The following is a 24,452-nucleotide window of genomic DNA, read 5'->3' as shown; positions in this document are numbered from 1 at the left end:
ATGATTCTTCCTGACTTCAGGCACCCTATCCAACAACTAGCAGTTTCACTGGAAAATATATGTATGTTAAATATAGAATATATCAATAAAATTTATTTTTCAATTGCTAAAAGCCAAAAAATAATTGTACAAGATGAGAATATATGGATTGGTTACATTCTGCACTAATGAGAAAAAAAAATACCCACAGCAAGATTTCAGATTCGTTGAACTTTTGAAGTACAGTTTATAAACCTGTATTCAGAAAGGAAGAGGACTCAGGGATACAGGTATGCTCAGAGGTAATGAATTTGAATTTTGGGAAAGAAATAGACTAGTTGGGTTCTTTATTGACACTATGGTGATTTCAATGAATGATGTTCTAATGTCCCAAAACATCTAAACATTCATTTCTTGAAGAGAGTGAGCTAAAATATATTGATTTTTCTTTATTTTATGATTATAATAAATAATGTTTCTTCTCCTTGCTTTCTCCCAGAGTGTCCAAAGCAAGCAAATGACATTGTCTTCCTGATTGATGGCTCTGGTAGCATTGGTAGAAATCAATTTATACAGATGAAGAATTTTATCAAAACAATAATGGATCAATTCACGGGGTACCAATACACAGGTAAGGGCTGTGGGGTAAATTGGAGATACCCAAGTTCTGTTACTAGAAAGAAGCAGGAGTGGGAGTAAGGAAAGAATGTTAAATGGTTGGGTAAAGAGGAAGAACTGGGGAAACAGAGTGGGGAAATAAATCATTTTCAAAAGAAAATGCAGCTAGATGACACAGTAGATAGAGTACCAGCCCTGACTTCAGGAAGACCTGAGTTCAAATCCAGCCTCAGACACTTAACACATCCTAGCTGTGTGACCCTGGGCAAGTCACTTAACTCTGATTGCCTCAGCAAAAAGGGGTCTCCTTCTCCAGAGTAGTTTGAGACATTTTCTCCCACCCCTTGCCAGTTTTCTCTAAAAGAGAGAGAGAGAGAAAGACAGAGAGACAGACAGAAAGAAAGAAAGAAAGAGAGAAAGACAAACAGAAAGAAAGAAAGACAGACAGAAAGAAAGAAAGAGAGAAAGAGAAAGAAAGAAAGAAAGAAAGAGAGAGAGAGAGAAAAAGAGAAAGACAGACAGAAAGAAAGACAGAAAGAAAGACAGAAAGAAAGAAAGAAAGAAAGAAAGAAAGAAAGAAAGAAAGAAAGAAAGAAAGAAAGAAAGAAAGAAAGAAAGAAAGAAAGAAAGAAAGAAAGAAAGAAAGAAAGAAAGAAAGAAAGAAAGAGAAGAAAGAAGAAAGAAACACATGATTAGCCTTTCTGCATAGGGGCTCTGAATGGGGTCTCCTTCTCCAGAGTAATACAAGACATTCTCCCCCACTTCTTGCCAGTTTTCTCTGATGCAGTATTCTGATGACTTCAAGATACATTTCACCTTCAATGATTTCAAGAATGATCCTGTTCCAAAAAAGCTGGTGGATCCGATTAAGCAGTTGACAGGGTGGACACACACGGCTTCAGGCATTAGAAAAGTAGTGTAAGCTCCTGACTTGCAAGTTGGAATAATAAAATTTGAAGAATTTTCAGTGGCATTTGAGAACATATAGTCCCTACCTCTCATCCCATGTAGAAATCCTTTCTACAGGATCTCTGATAAATGGTCTTCCAATCTTTTTTTAAATATATTTCTGAAGAAACATTCCCAAAGAGGGTTGTTTTATTGTTGGACAGCCAGTTCTATTTACTAGTCCTTTCTTATGGTAAAACATGCTTCCTTGTAACCTAGAGAGACAGTTTACACAATGAAAAGAGTACTGATTTTGGATTCAGAGGATTTGGGTTCAAATTTTGTTTTTGACCCTTATTAACTGAGTCATTTAACACTCCCCTCTTTGCCTCAGTTTCCTCCTCTGAAAAATTAGATCTAAATTTATGATCCTATGATCTTATATATAATCTTATCCTATAATCGTATATTGTTTCACACAATGGTTCTAATCCAGATTCCCAGGTAATAAAGAACTAGTCCAGTAACTCCTTTCTATAACAGGGAAGAGGATTTCTTCTCTTTAGAATAGAGAATAATATCTCTGTAGAGTATAACAAGGTTACAGATTTTTAAAGACTAATTTAAACACTTACCATTCTCTTTTTCTGAGATATTTTATCTATTTTTTGTACCATTAGGTAGCTATAGACCTAGTGGAATAAACCTTATCTAAATATTATTCATGAATATTCCTTAGACTAGGAGGTATCTAGTAAGATAACATATGTTAGGCACTTTGCAAATCTTAAAGCAATATTAACATTTTATTATACTAAAAGTATTTCATATTATTATGTGTTGATTTATTATTATCTAGTTAAGGGCCATGTGATTCTGCCCAAAATTTGGTTTTCAACATTTTTAGCAATTATTTGGATGAAAACATCAATAGAATATCAATATAGATTTACACATAACACAAATTTGGAAGGATAATTAACAGGTAGATGAGAACACTTCCATTCAAAATGATTTTGATAGACTGGAACAATGGGCCAAATTTTATAAGATGAGTACCATAACAAAATCTCAGAAATGAAAGGGACCTCAAAGGTCAAACCTGAGACATTTCTGGACAACAATCATCTTGACAATATTTCCAAGGTTATCCAACCCTGGCTTGAAGACTTTTTATTGAAGGAGAGCTCAGTCTCCACTGGCATCCAATTCTACTTTTGATTTGTCTACTTGTTAAAAAGTCAAAATTAAAATGGCATCAGGGGTTTCTTTTTTCTAGCTACCATATCACACTGTTGAATCATTGTTGCACTTGTGAAAACCTGAAATATTTTTTAGACAAACCATCTGTCCATATCTTCATATTTGTGAAGCTGATTTGTTTATTTATTATTTTTCCTTAGTTACATTCAAAACTTTTATTTTTCATTTGTTTCTAAAATTTTTGAGTTCTAAATTCTCTCCCTTTTCCCCACCCACAATTTAGAAACTGCTTGTGAAGTTATGCAAAACATTTCCATAAAAGTCAAGTTGTGAAAAAAACAACAGAGATCTCCTATCCTAATGAAAATAAAAACCTCAAGAAAAATTAAGCAAAAAGAGAGAGAGAAAGAAAGATAAAGACTGTATTGAGACACAATCAGTTTTTTCTCTGGGTATGGATAAGAGTTTTCATCATAAGTCCTTCAGAGCAGCTGTGGATGATTGTACTACTGAGAATAGCAAAGTCATTCACAGCTGGTCATTCCAGAACATTGCTATTACTTTGTATACAGTACATTTCACTTTGCTTGAGTTCATGGAGAATTTTCCAGGGTTTTTTTTTTCCTCTTGAGAACATCCTGCTCATCATTTCCCATAGAACAATAATATTCCATCATAAACACATGCTACAGTTTATTTATCCATCCCCAATTGATAGTCATCCCCTCAATTTCCACTTTTTTTTTTTGCCCTGAGAAGATAGCTGCTATAAATATTTGTTGTACATATAGGTCATTTTCCTTTTTTTCCCCAAATCTCTTTTGATATTTATGCCAAGTTGTTAGGTCAAGGGAGACACATAAATTCATAGCCCTTTGGGCACTGATCATGCCTTTTGATCATAGGGCATGGCTCTTTTTTTTCTTTTTTTTTTTAATAAATTTGACTCCTTCCTTCTATGTTTGAGAAATGAGGCCTTATCAAAGAAATTTGCTTCTAAATTCTTTTTATAATTACTATTACTAACTATATTTCTCCCCATTTATTCTCTCCTTTTACACTGATCCTCCTCAAAAGGACTCCTCCCTCCCCCAGTGTGTTCTCTTTTTACCTTCCCTCTCTTCTCATATCCCACCCTCCTCTTATTTTCCTTCAGAATAGATATAGAAATTTATCTGTACTCTATTGACTATATATGTCATTTCCTCTTTGAGCCAATTCTGATGAGAGTAGCATTCACTTTCTTACTCTCTGGTGAAGCTGATTTTTAAGCCAGGTATGAGATTCCATTTAGCTCTATTAAATTTCATTTTATTTTATTCAGCCCCACATTCTAGTTTGTTAAAACCATTTCCAATCTTGACTCTTGTACTCAATATATTAGTTATCTCATGTAGTTTTGTATCATCAGAAGATTTGTAATAGAATAAGCATTTAAGTGCCTATTTTGTGACAGGCACTGTGCTATAAGAACTTTTCAAATTTTATCTCATTTTTTTTATTTGTTAAGCATGCTATTATCCAAATTGTTTATAATAAATATTAAGCAGCACAAGACCCAGCAAAACCAAGCCAAACCAAACCAAACTAAAAAATAAAACAGAAACAGAAACCCTCTGGGACACTCCACTAGATGGCTCCTTTCATCTTGACATTGAGTTTTTAGTGATTATTAATTGATGACTCAAAATGCCTCAGCTTTAGACAAACAAAAAAATTAGGTACACAATTCATGGAAAAGTCATGGGGAAAGCTAGATCAAATAGACTGAGGCTCAAATTGCCTATGTGTGGAATAGTAAAAGGAAATACCTAGATCAAATCAGCAACCTGCCTACAAAAAAAGGGCAATTCAAAAATACACAAAATGGGTAGAAGTAAACCTCTTACCTACAGGCACACCTCGAATACAGAATGGCAAGGGACTGAAGTACTCCAGGTAAGCAAAATTTCTGATATTTGAGTAAAATCTTTCAATGTCATGTTTATTGTGACAGAAATAGTGACATGTCTAAGTGCATCATTTTCCATTCTTTCTAATGAATAATGTATGGGGCCACCACATAATGATGATGAATAGAAATTACTCTCTTGGGCTATAGACATTCTTATAAAGAATACAATGATATCAGCTGATGCTTATTTCCTACTTAGACAAACTAAGTCACTGTGAAGTCAAACATCAATCAAAATTTGTAGTACATGGGAAAAGATTGTGTCAATCCAGAAAAATTCAGTGAAGCATAAAGTCCAAGTGGCTGACAGGTCCCTGACAATCAAAAACAAGAAGACTTTCTGGCTTTTTACTTGCTAACTAGCTAGAACAATGAAAAATTACCTGCTCAGCTTTCTCATTTGTCAAAAAAGGTTTCTCTGGGTTTATGAGGAGGGTTTGAGATCCAAATGTGGCCTTTTTCTCCTCATTATTGCCTTCAGGAATAAATAAGTTCAGTCCCACACTTGGGCTCAAAAGTCAATTGCAAAACAGTAATATAGAGAGCCAGGACTAGCAATACTTGGTATAAATAGAATCTAAGGAAGTTCTAGTGATTCATATAGTTCATAATAATTTTGAGTAATCTGAGTCAACTATGTAATGCTGCTGATGTGATCTTGAACAATGTTAATAGAATTATAGAAAGCAGTTTGAGTTGTATTGAATTTTACCTAGACAAATGCATCTAAATATATTATTGGCTTCTGCTCTTCTTATTTTAATCGAAGTATTGATAAATATTCATAAGAGGATAGTAAGGATTTCAAGGTGTTTGAAAATAAAATACTATGAAAAATGGACAGGAATGTGTTAAAACCAACTCCTACCAGCTCCAATTGTTAGATTTTCAGTGTAAATTTTAACCCCTCAGAAATGAGCAAGAGCTACAAATCAGGGCTTAATTTATTATTTTGTTGATTTTCTAGATATAAAATAGCAATAAAGAAAATATCAACAATGAAGATCAATTAATAATGTGTGTGTACATATTTTTCCTCCAGAAATTCAGTTGTTAAACATTTAATAGCACTGGAGATATTTTTAAAGTATAAATGGCTTTGCAAAGATGATAGAGAAAACAGGACCTAATAAAGATTTTCAGTTATTCAAATTATTGTCAAATGAATGAAATACTCTCCCTTTTCTTCCTTTTGATCCCTGTGACTATGCTTAATCCCCAAAATATGTTGGTACTATTCCCTCTAGGGAGAGAAGACACGATCAACAACAATTAGCATTTACATAGCACTTTTGGATTTATAAAGAGCTTTATATATAATACTTCACATGTATCTTCACTACAAGCTATTGAGATATGTGCTATTTTTAATCTTCATTTTACAAAACAGGAAATTGAAATTAAAAGAGTCAGTGATTGGGCAAAATGATATAGCTAGTTTTTGAGGCAAGATTCAAATTCAGATTTTCTTGACTTCAAGTCCAACTCTCTTAACAAATATACATAGTAGTTTTGTTAGAGGCTGTGAACCCAAAAAAAGCATCAGTGACTCTACCCAAGTCCAGTAAATATCTAAGCCAGCCAGCCCAACTCTTGAGAGAATACAAGATATGAGAAAGTGAAGATAATCAAGTAAGACTTGGAGAATTTTGCAGTTTCTGGTCTGAAGTATATTCTTCCTGTGTTCCCTGGTGTTATGTGAGTCCTGGCTGCTGTCCTCAAGGTTTTGCTGCTAAATAACTCTTTCGCCTCTTCTTTTAGCACTTCCCCAGTAGGTAGGTACATTCTAGGTTTCCAGGGTTTTGTTTTGTTTTGGAGTGTTATGCTATTTCATACATATATAAAGTATTGATTAACTCATTGTCTATGGTGCCTTTAACCATAATGTAGTTTTGCTGTTTATCTCCTTTAAACACAATTTATTTTTCATATCATGGTTTTTGCCCCTTTTTGAGTTAAACTGATGCATAATAGATTTTTTTCTTCAAACCCTTATTTTAACTCATTCTGGATCTTTATATTTCAAGTGTGCTTCATTTAATCAACCTAATGTTTGGTGCTGCTTTCCAATTTATTCTTCTATTCTTTTTCATTTTGGGGGTGAGTTCATACCATCCAAACTTACTTTTATAGTCATTAATTGTACTTTTCTTTCCATTCTATTCCTTTATATTTTTCTTCTCTTTTCCTTTTGCCTCACTCTCTACAAAAAATAAGAATGAGTTAAATGAGGAATGTGCACAGTGATCTATGCTTGATGCAATTTGCTTCTGCTTCCCTACCCCTTTTTCCTTCTCCTTGTCCAGACATTAATCATAGGTTCTTATTCTTCCTTCCTTACCTTTTAACCCTATTCACAACTTATTCTTCAAGATTTTAGCTTATTTTGATTATGTATATTTCCTCCCTGAATCTGCTTTCCTTCTTATTCCCTGTTCTCTTCTTTCATTCCTCCCCATTTCCCTATTTAATGTATTCAGCTGAATAATTCAACTCAATGAATATATTTTTTTCCAAACTGTATGTATATGTGCATGCACACACATGTGTACATGCCTGTGAATGCACTAATTTCCTTTGATGGATTCTGATGAATGTGAGGTTTCCCCACTTATTTTTCTCTGTATGTATACTCTTCTACTTATACATACAGATTGTATGGATGGTAAATTTCTATCCCCTTTCTGTATTTTTCTTCACTTCCTTTCCCTCTTCCCTTTTCTTTCTTCTTCTTAATATAGCAAAACCATTACTTTTTGTATAACTCCCTTGATGACTTTAAGGTTCTGAAGGGATAGGTGTTTCTTCTTGGTCAGTCAAAATAATATACTTTATCCTATATTATCCTTTCAAATTGCTCAAACATATTTAGCTATTTATGTTTCTCTTAATTCCTGTATTTGCTTTTCAAAATTTCTTGACTCAGCTGGAATCTTTTTGTAGAAATACAAAATTTCTTCTATTTCATTAAAGTCTATTTTTTTCTCTGTAAAATTATACTTAGCATTGTTCTTGGTAGTACTCCTATGTCTTTTGGCTTTTAGAATCTCATATTCCTTGTTTTTTTTTTTTTTTTCTTGAAAGTAGTAGCTGCCAAAACTTGCATGATCCTTTATGTGGTTTTGTGAGATTTTTTTCTATGCAACACAATACAATATAATACAATATTTATTAATCACATAGTATGTGTTAGGCACTGGGAATACAACTAAAAAAAAGAAAGAAAATTAATATACTCAAGGAACTTATAATCTAATAGAGAAAGATAATGTAAAAGGAAGGTAAAAGTGGGATAGGGGCAGTACAGCTGATGAGATATGAAGAGTTGCCAAAGGCTTTGGGCTTTTTTTTTCTTTCTTGAATATTCTCTCTAAAAGTTCACAGTATTTTGTCTAATCTCTGAATTTTTACCTATCAAGTTATTGGGAGTTTTCATTTTGTGTTTCTTTCAGGAAGTGGCTTGGGGATTCTTTCTATTATCTTTTTTTTTTTTTTTCTGGTTCTAATAGATCGAGGAAATTTTCTTTCAAGATTTTAAAAAATATGATACCTGAGCTCTTATGTGGTCATGAGTCTCAGGTAATCTAATGGTTCTTTGAGTTTTTTTCTCCTTGAACTGTTTTTCAGATATATTGTTTTTTATATATTGTACCTTATATTTTTCTATTTTTTTCCAGCCTTTTGACTTTGTTTTACTATTTTTGACTGCTTCAAAAAGTCATTAATTTCCTTTCTAATTTTCGGGGAGCATGTTAACTTGGGTAATGCTTTGTACTTCTTGTAGCACAATGCTTTTCCCAAGTCTTTCCTCTAGTATTCTTATTTCTTTCCCAAGTCTTTCCTCACAAAACTTCATTTTATTAATAATATGATTTTAAAATATCTTTTACCTCATTTTTTCAGGAATTCTAGTTGATGTTGTGCGCAGGCTGTATATTTCCTTGCAATTCTGTTTGTAAATACTGCATATTTATTCTCATCTTCTCAGTTTGTGTTTTGGGAGTCTCTGACTTCATAACCTACCTTTATCATGGATTTGTCTTATTGCTGTTTATTTTTTCTTCCAGCCTAGACACTTCTGGAGGGAACCTTGAGATCTTGTTTGCTTCTGATCCTTATTTTCTGAAGCCTTGCTACTTTCTTGGGTTATTGAGTCCTAGGTCCTCAGGATCTCTTGGTTAGCTAAGGCTAGATAACTACAGATTTCATTGTATCATAAGTTATCTAGGGTAAAATTTGATTACTACTTTTTTGATCTGAACTTATAAATTTCTAATGCAAGTTTAGGTCTAGGTGACAAAATTGCAGACTTACTCCTGATTGAGACTCCAGTAAACTGATATCAGCATATTTTAGGTCTGCATTGGGATAGAGGTTGAAGAATGTAGGGGAGGGGAGGGGGCTCTTGCAGAAAATCTCATGTAATCTAAATAGATACTTAGTCTATAAGTTATCCTTTTGACATCTTGAAGAATTTTACACTTTAATATAGTTTTGAAGTGTAACCATTACACAGGAAAAAGAGCTTAGTTTTTAGTTCCTCATATTAAGAGTTCTATTAATCCTTCACATTTAAAGTATGTTATTGTTTTTTATACTTTTGAGAAGTTTACTTTTAAATTCTTTAAAATATAAAGGCCAGATTATTGTAATTTTTAATATTTTCTTTAACCACCAAAATTTTAAGGCTTTTGGTTTTTTTATCTGTTCTCCAAATCTAGTACCTCCAACCATTTTACATTAAAATCTTTTTTCCAACTCAATTATTTTCTGATCATAGATTGTCTTACATATATCTATATCTCTTAGCATTCTCCTTTCCACTATATAAGTTCTGATCTAATCTGCTTGCATTTTCTTGATATTTTTCTATGTTGATTTCAAAATTATAGATTTTCACCATCACTTCCTCCTAAGATGTAATTATATATTTCAGAAAGCCCCATACACAATAGTGGATGCTATTTCAAGATACATTTCTTTCGACATTTTGGTCTCTGCCTCTTATTCCAAAACACATTTTCATTTTGTGAGAGCCCTCTTTTAATTTGCTTGTTCATTTTAAATTTTCATGTGAGGACTTCTGAGAATTTAATTTCTTTTCAACATTACTATTACAAGAAGGTATACTCCTTTACAACTATCTTCACTGATATCTTCCTGATATTTTTTTTCAAACATCTTCCCTTCATTTAGGCCAAAATGACTAATTTTTTGTTGTTTGGTATATTTTCTAAGTATTTATGGTGTTTGGCACAGTGTTTTTTAAAATTGAAGAAGCACTTCATAAGTGATAGTTAGATTGGAACACTGACAAATGGACCTGATTATCAAGAACAGCCTATCTTACTTCAGGCATTAAGCCCTTCCTTTAAGTATGCTCCCTCCCAGAACTGATTGTAAATCAGTTCTATACTATACTCATCTTCTCTTCTCCCTTTCTCCAAATTAGACAAACTTCAGCTCATGATTCGTCATGTTCCTAACTCTTTGTATTAACTAAGCTGCTGGGGTATCCCTCTCAAAGTCTACCACAACTTGCTTTAGTGGAAAACTGTCCTCTTTTTTTTTCTTAGACGAGAACTATTTAAGGAATGGAATGGAGCTCGAAAAGATGCCACTAAGATCCTCATTGTCATCACAGATGGTCAGATACAGGGAGATACGTTGAATTACAGAGATGTCATCCCAGAAGCAGAGAAAGAAGGAATCATCCGATATGCAATTGGGGTATGGAACAAGAAGAATTATCACTGACACTTTCTTAAGCAGGATGCCTATCATTCTTGCTTTTCCTCCCTTATAGTTCTCTTTTAGGAAATAAATATACCCCTTGCAACTCCTTCTGTCCACCATAATTACTGTTGTCTTCTAACAGAATTGAAATTTGGGGCCCTCAGAAATTTCCAAAAGGTAAGAACCTGCTCCCCTACTGACCCTGATTATGCTGCTGTCCCCTGGTGTCCCAGGTAGGGTCTGCCTTTAATAGTCCATCTGCCTATCAAGAACTCAGGACCATCGCCTCTGACCCATCACGGGAGCACATCTTTCAGGTGGATAACTTTGATGCACTGAAGAACATCCAAAACCAATTGCAAGAGAAGATTTTTGCCATTGAAGGTGAGATGAGATTACCAGTGCCTGAGTCTAGGTCTAGCATCTTTCATCTTCACACAGCCACATTTTCTTCCACTCACTAAATTTCTGGCTTTCTAGCACAAACTAATTTTAAGCAACCAATTCTATATTTTGCTCCTCAGATCTTAGTTTCCTTGTTAAACAAAACATAGATCTTTTGATTCTTAGCCTTTGAATCTTTTCTAGAGTCCATTCTTCTGAAATTTGACTGGATCCTTGTCCTTTAATATTCTTTATGCAGCTTTCTCTACTTCCTCTAAATCTGGACATTTTTCTCCCACAGGTACCCAAACAGGAAGTAATAGTTCTTTTGAATATGAGGTGTCTCAGGAGGGCTTCAGTGCTGTGTTCACCTCTGTGAGTGGATTTTTCACAAGGCCAGGGTGGGGAAGAAATGGGGTAGAAGTAGTATAAACTGAGATAAGGTGGTACAGAGAGAAGGCAGGAGAGTTGGTAGGATGGGCAGATGGAGTATCTCATCAGTTCTTTCTATGGCAGAGGGAAGTGGGGTGTGAGCACAATTCTGCTGAACACTAAGGATTTCAGAAATTATCTCTTCTTCTCTAGTTCTAACACCTTTTCCTTCTAGGATGGACCTCTCCTGGGTGCAGTGGGGAGCTTTGACTGGTCCGGTGGAGCCTTTTTATATGATCAAATTGATAAACCCACATTCATCAATACATCCCTGGTGAACTTAGGCATGAATGATGCTTACTTGGGTAAGTTTGGGAACATGAAAACTATGAAGAAAAATCTTCCCTCATTTTAAGTGGGATCCACAAGAGAAAATACACTCCCTATTTTGTGGGTTTATCTTTTCAGGTTATTCTGTTGATGTTATTGTTCAAAGAAGGACCCAGAGTCTGGTCATGGGAGCACCTCGATATCAACACATAGGGATGGTGGCAATGTTCAAAAAGAGCTTTAATACTTGGGAGAAGACAGATGAGATCATAGGGAAACAGGTGAGTGATGTGAATGTTGGGTCTAGAATTAATGCAAAAAGAGGGCAGAGAGAAAGAATGATAGAATGTTACAGCTTCCTGCTTTTACTCCTACTATCTGAAGTTATGGAGTTTTTTCCCACAGATACAGCCTCAGAAATATAGCCAAACTCTCACTTTTATGACAACTTCTTTAGTAATTTCCATTTACAAATTTCCCATGCAAAGTTTTCTGGATAACAACACAAGTGAACATAGAAATCAAGATTGATAAGGGCATACACCACAAAAACAATTACAAGTATACAGGATAGATAAAAGAGAATACTTTGTGCAACTTGGAAGATGAGACTTTCTTTATGATATGCAAACCTAAAAGAACCAAATTTCTATTCAGCCACTGTTTAGAACAATCAGGAAGGCAAGAAGAGTGGCAAGTGCTGCCAATAGTTCTAATGGGAGTACTGGCACCTATCCCACTGTGAGTCCAATTGTAGACAGCTCTAAACACTGAAAGCATGTGTGCTTCTGGGCTGGTTTTCAGGTTGTCCCACTCCATTACCTTGTCCTAGTCCTCTGAGTTAGTTGAAATAAGAAAAAGAAAGATGACAAAGTCAGACCCAATCATGGTAGAGCAGGGAAGCGGGGGTGGAGATAGGGAAGGTTTTCCTTAAGAAGCTTTCCCCACCTCTCTTTCTTGTGCTATGCTGTTTCCCTGGATCAGGTTATGCTGCAAGCTACCTGAGTTCAGAGGCAGAAGCCATATCAAAGGGTTGGTTGATAGTTATTCTTCTGTGGAAAGGTCAGCCCCAGCTAGCTCCTCCTCTAAACTCTTTGCTCTGCTTTTAACTTCCCTAAGTCAGATGACACAAGCCTGACATTACCTGAATTCACTCCATTCCCTGCCATGGTCCTTAGAAATAAAACAGAAAATAAGGGAAGGAAGGAAGGAACTTTGAACCTCATCTAGTCCTCTCCTCATGATCCAAAGGGCAATATTATGAGCCCAGTAACAGAGATATTAAAGTCCCTGTAACTTAATATCTATCTTCCTCAGATTGGTTCCTATTTTGGGGCAACCTTGTGTGCAGTAGATGTGAACAATGATACCAACACTGACCTAATCCTTATCGGGGCTCCTCATTACTATGAACGGAACCAAGGAGGCCAAGTGTCTATCTGCCCCTTACCTCAAAGAGTAAGTAGATTGATTGGAGACATGGAATCTGGTCATGGGAGCACCTCGATATCAACACATAGGGATGGTGGCAATGTTCAAAAAGAGCTTTAATAATTGAAGAGGTAATAATTGAAGTGAGTGGCTGGAAGGGTGGGCCAGGATTTAGTGTGTCACAATTTTCATTTTTCAGAGGGCTAAATGGAGATGTGAAGTTATTCTTCGAGGACAACCAGGACATCTATTAAGTCGTTTTGGGGCAGCGCTGGCTGTGTTAGGGGACGTGAATGGAGATAAGATAATAGATGTGGCCGTGGGGGCACCAGGAGAGGAAGACAATCGAGGAGCCATCTACTTGTTTCATGGAATGGCTGGATCCAGCATCAATTCTTCCTATAGCCAAGTGAGTTTATTTATTAAATCTAACTTATTATCCTTTGAATATCTGCTTTTTTTCCTTGATTTTTCTTAAGGTCCTTTTACCCTATTTTCTTTGTGATTAAAAACTTTCCTCCCAAATCATATGAGTATTATAATCATATCAATTCATATATAAATAGAATCATACCCATTTGACTTAATAAGCATTTGTCCCTACTCTCCCCTTTTTGAAATGGAGACCTAAAGGTTTAAAAAAAAAACAGTCTTTGAAACCAAGTATCAAAGTTATCATGAGTTGGGCATCAGTGACATATTTGGACATTAGTTAACAGAGTCTTGGAATAGAAATGGACCTCTGAGACTGTCATAAAACATAATTTATCAAGAATCCATTTTTCAACTGGTCCTAAAGTAATGGCAGGGTTTTATTTTCTTTATATAGTTGGAGATGGATATGCCATACTTAATCAAATTTTCAGATAACACTAATCTGAGAAGGATAGATTCAATGACAGAATCAAGATTAAAATATTGACAGACTAAAATGGTTCAAAGCTTATAAGATTAAATTTCATAGTAATACAAATGAATTCCTATACTTGAATTTTAAAAATCAACTCTAAGAGTGAAGAATGGAAATATATATATAATTAAATCAATAAACAGGCATTTATTAAGTGCTTAATTCTGCTAGGAACTAGAGATACAAAGATAAAAATGAAACAGTCCCTGCCTTCAAGATGTATGTATATTCTGACAGAGAAAATAATATGTATATATCTAAGTGTATGTGCAAAGTAGATAACAATGTGATTTCAACAGAGAGACACTAATAGCCAGGCAGGGTGAAAATCTTCATGTAGGAAATGGTATTTGAATTGAAACTTATAGGGAATCAAGGATTATGAGAGAGGAGGCCTTATTCCAAGATAGACTTATCAAAGGTCTGAAGACAGGTGACTGAAATCTCAAGTATATGAAGAGTAGGTCAGGATAGGTTCAAAATTTGCATTCAGCAGTCAGATTTAAAAAGGGGTAAGTACAAGTTTATTGCTGCCCAGAACCTTAATTCAAACAAGACATAAGACAAAAGAAAACTTATAACATAAAAACAAAATACAATCAATAAACTCTGTAGTCACTATAACAATAAAGACACTATAAGAAACAAACATCAAAACAGTGTATAACATCACTACCCCAGAGAAGCACCAACACCTGATTTGTTTGGGGAATCCCCCAAATCAGCCATCCAGTGTCCTGGAATGGGAAGGTCTCCAGTAAGGCATCTCTTCCTGGGTGACATTCCAAAGTTTCTCTCCTACTATGGGGTTTATGTAGGCTGGGAACAAAGAAAGGCACTATGCCAAGTATTTTTGTTTGCTTATACAACCCTCCAGATAGAGCAATCTTCCAGATATGGGGCTCTTCTGTCTCGAGAGTCCTGCCAAAGAGAGTAATTTATTCATTTCTCTAGGTTGACTGTTTTTACTCAGTGAATTGGACAGATTTCTAGAGCAAAACATGTCAGCTAAAAAATAAAGTTTTTAATCAATGCACATGGAGAGCGACTTTCCCTTCCTGTACTTTAGCAATACCATTTTGGTAGCTCTGTAGAGCAGTAGTGTCCAGCTCACATAGAAATAGCGACCACTAAGTCCCCAAGATCCTCATAAGGATCCTCAGCAGCTGCATATTGGCTTAGAAAACCATGTGTTAACATTATCTACATTCCATTTTATTTTTTATGTTAAACATTTCCCATTGACATTTTAAAACATTCCACACCATACAAGACTGTTTACTGCCTGCCTAAATGCAATCAGTAGACTGTGTGTTTGACACCGATGGCATAGTAGATGGATGGTGCAGGACAGAGGGGATAAATACCTGACCCAGAATGCTAGTCATGTGAGTGGAGAGAATAGAATGGATAGGAGATGTTGAAAGAATCTTACATGAAAAAAATAAAAGTTTAATGACATGTTCCATATAAGTCAACAATATTCAATGGGAGCATGCATATGAACAATTACAATCTCATTTTGATAATTCTAGGGATATGTATCTTTTCAGTGTAAACTGTCTCCACCTGTAGAGACTATAACATATCCATGTCTTCTCATCTAGATAATTTTTATTTAGCATCTTTCTATTTTTGTATTATAGAGGATCTATCCCCCATGAACTATAGTTCTCTTATTAACATTCTTTTTTTAATATTTTGCACAAATCAGTACAACACCAGTTACATTGTCCTTCACTCTAACTACAATTAAATAAACATTTATTAAGGGTGTATTTTGTACCAGATACTGTACTATAAGGCCCACATTCTTTTCCAGTCATACATGTTCTTGATGTCATCACTCTTTAGTCATCAATGGTAGTAACTTGCACCCAACTTATATATACCATGTGTTTTTTCCATTGCTTTTGAGGCCATTTGCAGTTTCAGTTCTTCAAAACTAATGGCATGGCCCTACCACTCAAAGCTCCATGGCTTTATATGCTATTTAAAATATGAACTTTTAAATAAAGCACTCTATAGTTTCCTAAATTTGATCTAATTGAGTCTAAGGAACAGTATTAGAAAATGACTCCTAACCTCTCAGACTTACCCCTACAATTCAAGGGAGTTCTGGGGTCCCAATCTGCCAATGCTATGGAAGTTGGGGAAGTGAATTTAAACCCTCAATTATATGAGATGGCCTTAACTAGGATAAATATCAAACCCCTTGCATTTGCAGGAAAGTAGAAAAGAGATTTTCTACTTGGAACACTAATTAATAGATGCCCTAGTTTTCAGGAGACATTAAAGAAAAATTAACTATTTTCTCTCTCTTTTTGTCTAAGCTGTAATTGTATAGTCAGTTTTTCCATGTTTTCCTTATGAGTCAGACTACATTCTTTATGATAATTCTTTCTTGTCAGAATTCTTGAATTCATGAATGAAACCAATCTCTCTTTTATTAGTGTTCTCATTATGGGTATTGAGACTAGCTATATGGATTTTTAGATCCCTAAAACATTAGAGCTTAACAATTTACCTAGAACACAATATAAATGTTCATAAATGTGTATATACATATGTATACATAAATATGTATATATGTTATATATACACACAGATAACATATATTTATATGTATATACTTTTAATTTATATTTTCACCAAATATATATTAAAACATTTTAAAGCATTTTTTAAAAGTTTTGACTTCCAAATTCTCTCTCTTTCCATCCTCCCCTCTAAGACAGTAAGGAATCAGATAAAAAGATCATGTAAAACATTTCTATATTAATTATTTTATACAAGAAGTTTCAAATAAAAAAAGGAATGAAAGAAAGTGAAAAATAGTGTGCTTCAGTCTGTATTCAAACAGTATCGGTTCTTTCTCTGGAGGCAGATAGTATGCTTCATTATAACCGTTGGGATTGTCTTGGATGTAATATTGAGAATAGCTAAATTATTCACAGTTCTTCATTGCACAATATTTCTGTTATTGGGTACAATATTCTCCTGGTTCTGCTCACTTCGCTTTGCATCAATTCATGTAAATCTTTCCAGGTTTTTCTAAAATTACTTACTCCCGTTTTTGGGAACTCTACATAGTTTAGAGGGCTTTTATGAGTTTGTTTTCCTTTAAAAATTAATCTATTTGCCCTAGTGAATGATGAATTAGAAACTTCATTTGAATAGTTCTTGAAGTGGCAATGACTCATTGGAGGAAATTTCTGATGCTGTTTAGAAGAGACTCAGAGTAAATATCCCTGCACCTTAGAGGTCCATTTATGCTACAGAGATTTGTGAAACTATGGTGTTTTCTATGTGGAAAGGAACATCTAGAGACTTTATTTGGGATTACAGTTTGATGTCCTATATACTGATGGTTTTTCACTTAGGACAGTTTGGCTTCTCACCTAAGGATAAGAAGTGACTTCTAGGCAACTTCACTCAGGGGCCTAATGCCTGTGAGGAGAGTTCCAATGTATTCTGGAAGCTCAGAAAAATCAGACTTTCCCTCTAAGGAGGGAGGCTTGGTTTTCTTTTACTTTTTTAAAGTTAGCTCAGAATTAAATCTGACCTGTAGCATGGACTTGCATACCAATATTTTTATGAATGAAGGAGAAAATATGTATTTATTATTATATGTTATATTGCATATTAAGAATATTATTGTGAAACATAGTTGTATGACATATAACGCATACATTAGTAATTATATTTTATATGTTATGAATGAACTTGGATGATGTGATAAATTACATATTTGTCATGTTTGTATATGATGTATTTGGCTTTATGTGGGGATAGGTTGAAAGCACTAGAAATGTTTGCTTAGAGAAGAAAAGACTTAGAGGGGATGGGACATAATAGCTGCAGTGGTAAGAATGTCACAGATTAAGAAACTGGACTCATTCTACCTGCCCCTAGAAGACAGAACTAGTCACAATTAGGGGAAGTTACAGAGAAGCCAATTTAGATTTATTGTGAAGAAAAACTTAACAGTTATATAGAATAAACATTGAGAGCAAGGAGTGAGTTCCCTTCTCTAAAAATTTTTGAGTAGATTATTTGCAGCGATTCTTGATTTGAGTAGAACGTGGTCTACCTGATCTCAAAGTTCCATCCAATTCTTAAATTCTATTATTCTAGAATCTTCTTTTAATTTGTTACATAAATGTGAGTTTTAAAGATGCTAACTTCAAAATGTGGAATTAGGGAAGCTAACATTGGAGAATGTAACCAAAGTGTCTGGTTCCATCTAAAACTTGGATTGACAGGTAACCAAATACACAGGAGGTAAAATAGATGAGAATTGTAAAAACTAGGTTTGTGAGTTCAAAGCTAAGATAAGTTAGACTAAGTATCTATATTGTATACCTTTTAAATTTACTTAACTCTAAATTAGTTAATGTTAACAAATAAGGATGGTTAACATTAATTTAACATTAGTTAAAACTCTTTTTTACCTAAGTCATGTGTAGATAACACACCATAAAGGGGCTGAAAGGAAAATGTGGGGCTAGATTCTATCTTAAAGTTGTTGTTTAGAAAGGAAAATTCCCCCATAATTTCTTGAGGAAGTTGGCAGTAATGACCACTGAAGCTTCTGAGCATTCTCTAAATGGTTTAATCATTGTTTAACCTACTCCATTCTCAACTGCTTCTCTGACATTTTTTCTCCTTAGAGGATTAGAGGTTCTCAATTCTCCCCCACAATCCAGTATTTTGGACAGTCATTGAGTGGGGGACAAGATATCACCCAGGATGGACTTATGGATGTGGCTGTGGGGGCCAATGGACAAGTGCTGTTGCTCAGGTGAGAATTATGCCTGTTTTCTTTGAGCAACCAATATCTTCTATCCCTAAATTCTCTTTTTTCTACAATCTGGAAACCAGGAAACCTATTCCTTATATATTTTATTCTCCCAAATTTTTGTTCTTTCCCCACAGGGCCCAGCCAATACTGAGATTGGAAGTGTTCATGCAATTTACCCCCAAAGAGGTGATGAGGTCTGTGTTTGAGTGTCAAGAACAAAAGAAAACCAATCAAGAAGCTGGAGTTGCCAGAATTTGTCTCACTACCCATAAGATTTCAGAAGACCAACTAGGTAAGAATTAGTAATGATATACTATGGCATTCAAATTCAGTTTAACAAATACTAATTAAACACCTGCAGTGTATAAGGCTCTGAGCTTGGACTAAGAATTCAAAGATGAAAAATAACCCATTCCTTGTTCTCAAGGATCCCCAATATAATTGGGATTGGAGGGGTCAGAGGTGAAACAACACAGACTGATAGAAGAAGAAATCTACTCAAATTGTTATAAGAAAAATAAAGAGGGAGAAATCTCTTTCTGGGAAAGTTTCATAAAGATGGTGGCTCTTGAAATAAGCCTTGAAGGAACCATTCAGATTCAACAGGTGGGGAAATGTTGATGTGTATTCGGCATAAAAGAAGACTTCCACGAAGTCAGAGTAGAAAGAGGGATGAATAAAATTGTGCAATAGCTAAGGATAATTATCCAGTAAAGCATTCAAGTCTTTGTTTGCCTATGAAGTCACTCTTGTTCAATTATTTCTAGTCATGTCTGACTCTTCATGATCTAATATGGGAGCTTCTTGACAAAGATACTAGAGACTTGCCATCTTCTTTATTTCTACAGATGAAGAAACTGAGACAAATAGGGTTAAGTGACTTGCCCAGGTTCACACTAATATTGTGTCTGAGGCCAGATTTGAACTTAGGAAGATGAGTCTTCTTGACTTCAGTCCTGACATTCTATTCACTGTGCCATTTATCTGCCCTACCTGACGAAGATCTATAGTCAAAACCATTCTCCTTGCTCAGGAGGAAATCAGAGAAGTAGTCTCAGACTAGTAGGGGAGGGAGGAGATTAAAGGGTCAGCTGGAGCTCTTCTATACATAAACTCCCTAAAAACTATCCCAACAAGGAGATCAAGGAAATTTATGAATAAGAATCCATTCAAAAATCATAGTTAATCAATTCCTACCTGTATGTTTACTTTTACTTGCCCAACCAGAGAACACATTGATTTAAAGCAAAATTTTAAATCATAATCACAAAATAAATGAAAAGAAAAATTTTCCCATATGTACAGGGCTCCTATACTCTTTTACAGTTACTATACAACAAGTGGGAAAGGAAATACATTCAGGAAATATGCAATGCATGGGAGTGAACACACCTAGGGAATACATATGGCCATGGAACACATATGGCCAGACACATTCATAGGGAATGCACATGGTTGCCTCCTTCCAGTACTACAAAGTTCATGTTTGTGGTGTCTTTTCTCTCTGCTGAGAGTCCCGGCTGAACTTCTTGCTTGGACATCTCTGCTGCTCTCTGCTATGCATCTTCACCTGCAACATAGTGACATCAATACTATTTTTGCTGCTACTTGTTTTTGCTGTATTGTTCCTTTCTGGAGTTGCCACAATTGCAGGTTTTCAGGGGTACTTTAGCTTAATGGGAGCTATTCTCTTCTGCCACCTGAAGATTTTCTTCTGTACTGAGAATTTTTATTGCAAGAAGGGTATTCTTCTCTCATGTTTAAACTTTCATGTTTATGGTCCTAAGACAATCTTTAAATATGTATGATAAAGCCCAGCCAGTGAATTAGAGAAACTCTTAAATATATTAAAAGTCAGTCCTTTAAAACATTTTTCTTCGGTGGCTGCTCAGGTGGTCTCAATCAGACCTCTCTCATAATCCAAAAATTCATTTTTATTCTTATTATACTCCTGGGTTGAATACCTAGGTCATTAACTGTCACAAGTATTCTACTTAGAAAAACTCAAAGTTTCTGGATAGAACTGTGGTGACGAAATTACTTTCAACACCTATATTGTTTTCCTGGTTGCCATAGAAATCAACTCAAGAAAAAATGAAAAGGGCCAAGTGAAACTGGTAAAGTTGGTGACCTTTCCAATTAATTGATGGGAATGTCACCAACCTTACCAGCTTGACTTGGCCCATTTCGCTTTTTCTTCCTTCTCTCCCTGTTTTCTACTCTCCTCCATAAGAACTCAGGGCTCTACTCCAGCAGTATAAAATAAAGACTAGCTTCAGAAGAGTAGGGACAGATAACCAAAAGCTGTTACTTCCTGGAGCAGATGTTGCTAAGGTAAATATCTACTCAGATGCTCACTTCATTGCCATTAATTTCCTTTCCTCATCAAAATGTGTGTGTATATGTGTGTGTACATGGATGTGTATTTGGTCCAAATAAATCACTGATCTATAATGTAACCAAGTAATCCTCATTAGTCATCCACCCTTCCATTTCTACCTAGGTGAACTCCGGAGCACTGTGACATATAACTTAGCTTTGGATTCTGGGCGCTCTACTCCTCGAGCCATCTTTGATGAGACGAAGAACCGCACAAGGGGGAAAGTTCTGACCATAGGCAAGGATAGAATCTGTGAAGAAGTGAAATTGTTGTTGCCGGTGAGCCTGGGGCAGGATAAGAGTATTCATCTACAAAAAGAAAAACCATAAAGACAAAAGAATGAAACATTCATCCCTTCCTTGTACTATCCCCAAAGTGGTACTTCTTAAAATGCTCACATCAATATTGCTGGACTTTTCTTTTGTACTTTCTCTCCCTCTCTGTTTAATCATAATTACTCATGTCCTCATCTTTTTCCCATCATTGTTGTTGTTGTTGCTATTAAATCATTCGGTCATGTCCCACTCTATGATTCTATGAATTAGAACATATTAGGCCCTCCATTATCCCCTATAGTTGGTCCAAGTATGTGTTCTAACTTCCATGTCTGACAACATTAGATCCAAAGTTTTATATAAGATAATATCTTTAACACTGGAATTGACTTTAGAAATCATTTTATCCAATACATTCATTTTACATATAAAGAAAGTGAGGCCCAAAGAGACTAAATGATTTGTCTTAAGCTAATAAGTGGCAAAAGTGAGATTTGAAGCTGATTCCAAATATACTGCTCTTTCTACCATAGTGGGTTAAAATCTTTTTAAAAATAAATTTTAATTGATACCTTCTTTTTACATTGCTGGAATTTCTTCCAGAGAGTAACCTCATATATAGCATATGCTATTTTTGTAAAGAGAAAGAGAAAATCAGCAAAATAATATTTTGAAGAATGGACCTCCTGCTTGTAGGGAGTAGAGAAACAGTAATCTTATTATTTTTCTTCTTTGGAGCCATGCTTTGTACATTTTTTGTCAAGATTTGTATTCTTTGTCATTTTGCAATTTTCACTTTTAATTGTTTTGTTACTGTTCTTTTCATTTATTTTATAGTTGTATATACTGTTTTCTTGGTTCTGCTTACTTCACTTTGCATCAGAGTGGTGTAAACCTTTCCAGGCTTCTCTGAATTCCCCATATTTATCATTTTTTTTTACAGCACAGTAATATTCCATGACATTAACATGACATCTACTTTGTTTCCAATTCTTTGCTATTGTAATTCTGAAATTCTCTCCGTCAATCTCTTTTCTTTCGATCTTTCCTACTCTATACCTACTCTCGGTCCTCAATCTAAATTTCAGTTCATTCAGCACTGTCTTTTCTCCAAAATTTTTTCCACTCTGTTAAAGGCCTCATTTTTGGAAACAAAAATTAGCATTATGCATTCTTACAAAAGTATAAACAAAACTGACCTTCACCTTAAGGTCAATCTGGGTATCTTGGTATCCCAGTCTTTTTATATCCCAAGTGTCTATCAAGGGACTTGCCTTTAGTAGATGTTTGTGGAACATTGAAATCAGTGCACTGGGACAACTTAACCAGATTTCCTAATACTAATTCTTCCTCAGAACTGTGTAGAGGACTCAGTGACTCCCCTCATCCTAAGCTTCAACTTCTCTCTGGTGGGACAACCCATTGCCTCAGCCGGGAATCTCCGACCTGTTCTAGCTGCCAACGCTCCAAAGTTCTTCACTGGAGCTGTGAGTTCTGGGGTAGTGTTGCTGGAATCTGGGGAAGAGCAGGGATCTGAAAAGCAGAATCTTCCTTCATCTGGAATACACTGGTATACAGAATTCCTTTCTCTTTCAGTTTCCTTTTGAGAAGAACTGTGGCAATGATAGTGTCTGTCAAGATGATCTTAGCATCACCTTTAGCTTCCTAAGGTAAGAAGGATTACTAATGCTGTTCTTTGTGCTCCTTAAAAATCTGATTTATTTCAAATATTTGGGCACTATTAGCCTTTAGCATTAATATTTTATTTTCACATCAAAAATATTTACTTTGTATTTCAGTGAAAACAACAGCTTGAACACAATAAAATTTTGTAGTGAGCTGCTAAATAACAGAACTAACCTATACACATTTCATTGGCAGGAGATTCATGATCTTATTTAGTAATCATCCTCATACTTGATTTTACATATAAACTGTTTGATTTTAAAATTTTTCAAGATCTTTTAGGTCTTTTTTTTTCTAATCATATTCCTATGAACATCTACTTGGTTTCCAATTCTTCGCAATTGTAATTTTGAAATTCTCCCTGATAATCTCCTCTCTTTCCACCTTTCCTACTCTATACCTGCTCTTGGTCGTCCATCTAAATTTCAGTTCTTTCACCACTTCCTTTTCTCCTATGCTTTTTCACTCTACTCTGGCTTCATTTGTGGTTTTGCATGTTTACATGAAATAATCCTGCTGAAACCATCCAAAGCTTTTATTTTTTCAATTGCTAAACTCTGGAGCACTATTTAATCTTATAAAGTTTTTAAATGTTATTTGTAATCATGTGGGCTTCTTCCCAATAAAACCTTCTTCTTGCTTTTGCTTTTTCAATCTGTTTAATTGAAGTCAAATGTAAATCTTCCTTTTTTATCATCTAAAGAGTCCTGGATGGTATCCATTGGGTACTTCTCCAAGTTCAAGTTCCCTGTATACTGTGATATTTGGTACCCTCTGGGGGATGATATATATTTCTTTTTCCCAATCAAGAACGTAGTAGTGTCTTTTGTGGAGATTTCCTTAGAAGTAGTCTTGTGTCAAGCTGTGAAGCTTATTTCTTAGCTATCCTATAAAGGGGCCATTGTTACTCAAGGTATTCCCTTTCTTGTTAAAGTTTAGGCTTTAAGCTTTCTGTTTTTAAGACTTTGGAGAATTTAGATGATTTTGAATTGTTAATTCCTCACTTCTACTATAATCAAAGGATTGTGGGTTTTTGTACATCTTTCAGTAATGGTTTTTTTTTTTATTTTGTGAGCATAAACAAGTTTGTATCTCTGGAATTGTATAACTGTTAATAGTGTTTTTTTAATGTAGTTGTTCTCTTTGGATTTCCATAACACTGGCCTTTCAAATTTGTTTCTTCTTCATTATCTGAATTGAAATAAACTTAAGTATTACTTAATGAGGTTAACTTGCATTTGTACATTTTTTTTAAATTTCTGGTTGGGGGGCAGCTAGGTGGTGCAATGGATAGAGCACCAGCCTTGAATTCAGGAGGACCCAAGTTCAAATCTGGTCTCAGACACTTAACACTTCCTACCTGTGTGACCCTGGGCAAGTCACTTAACCCCAGCCTCAGAAAAAAATAAAATAAAATAAAATTTCTGGTTGGACTTATTCTAGACACAAAGTAGAACTATGGCTCAGGTTTTTCCTTCATAGTCACTTTACAAATGTTATCA

At 35.0% G+C, this 24,452-nt stretch overlaps 1 protein-coding gene across 1 annotated transcript in view; it reads left to right on the top strand.

The window, feature by feature from the left end:
* Positions 1-24,452, top strand: part of LOC141550773 (integrin alpha-M-like) — a 45,273-nt gene that overhangs the window by 7,668 nt on the left and 13,153 nt on the right. The window contains 15 exon segments of the mRNA XM_074281738.1: positions 479-588; positions 590-610; positions 1,370-1,515; positions 10,219-10,372; positions 10,612-10,762; positions 11,064-11,137; positions 11,370-11,499; positions 11,603-11,745; positions 12,782-12,922; positions 13,095-13,304; positions 18,479-18,609; positions 18,744-18,901; positions 21,113-21,267; positions 22,620-22,751; positions 22,861-22,934. Coding sequence (XP_074137839.1) covers positions 479-588; positions 590-610; positions 1,370-1,515; positions 10,219-10,372; positions 10,612-10,762; positions 11,064-11,137; positions 11,370-11,499; positions 11,603-11,745; positions 12,782-12,922; positions 13,095-13,304; positions 18,479-18,609; positions 18,744-18,901; positions 21,113-21,267; positions 22,620-22,751; positions 22,861-22,934 — 1,930 coding nt within the window.

The sequence above is a fragment of the Sminthopsis crassicaudata genome, chromosome 1, assembly GCF_048593235.1.
Source record: "Sminthopsis crassicaudata isolate SCR6 chromosome 1, ASM4859323v1, whole genome shotgun sequence".
Lineage (NCBI taxonomy): Eukaryota > Metazoa > Chordata > Mammalia > Dasyuromorphia > Dasyuridae > Sminthopsis > Sminthopsis crassicaudata.
This window is presented reverse-complemented; position numbering and strand designations above follow the sequence as displayed.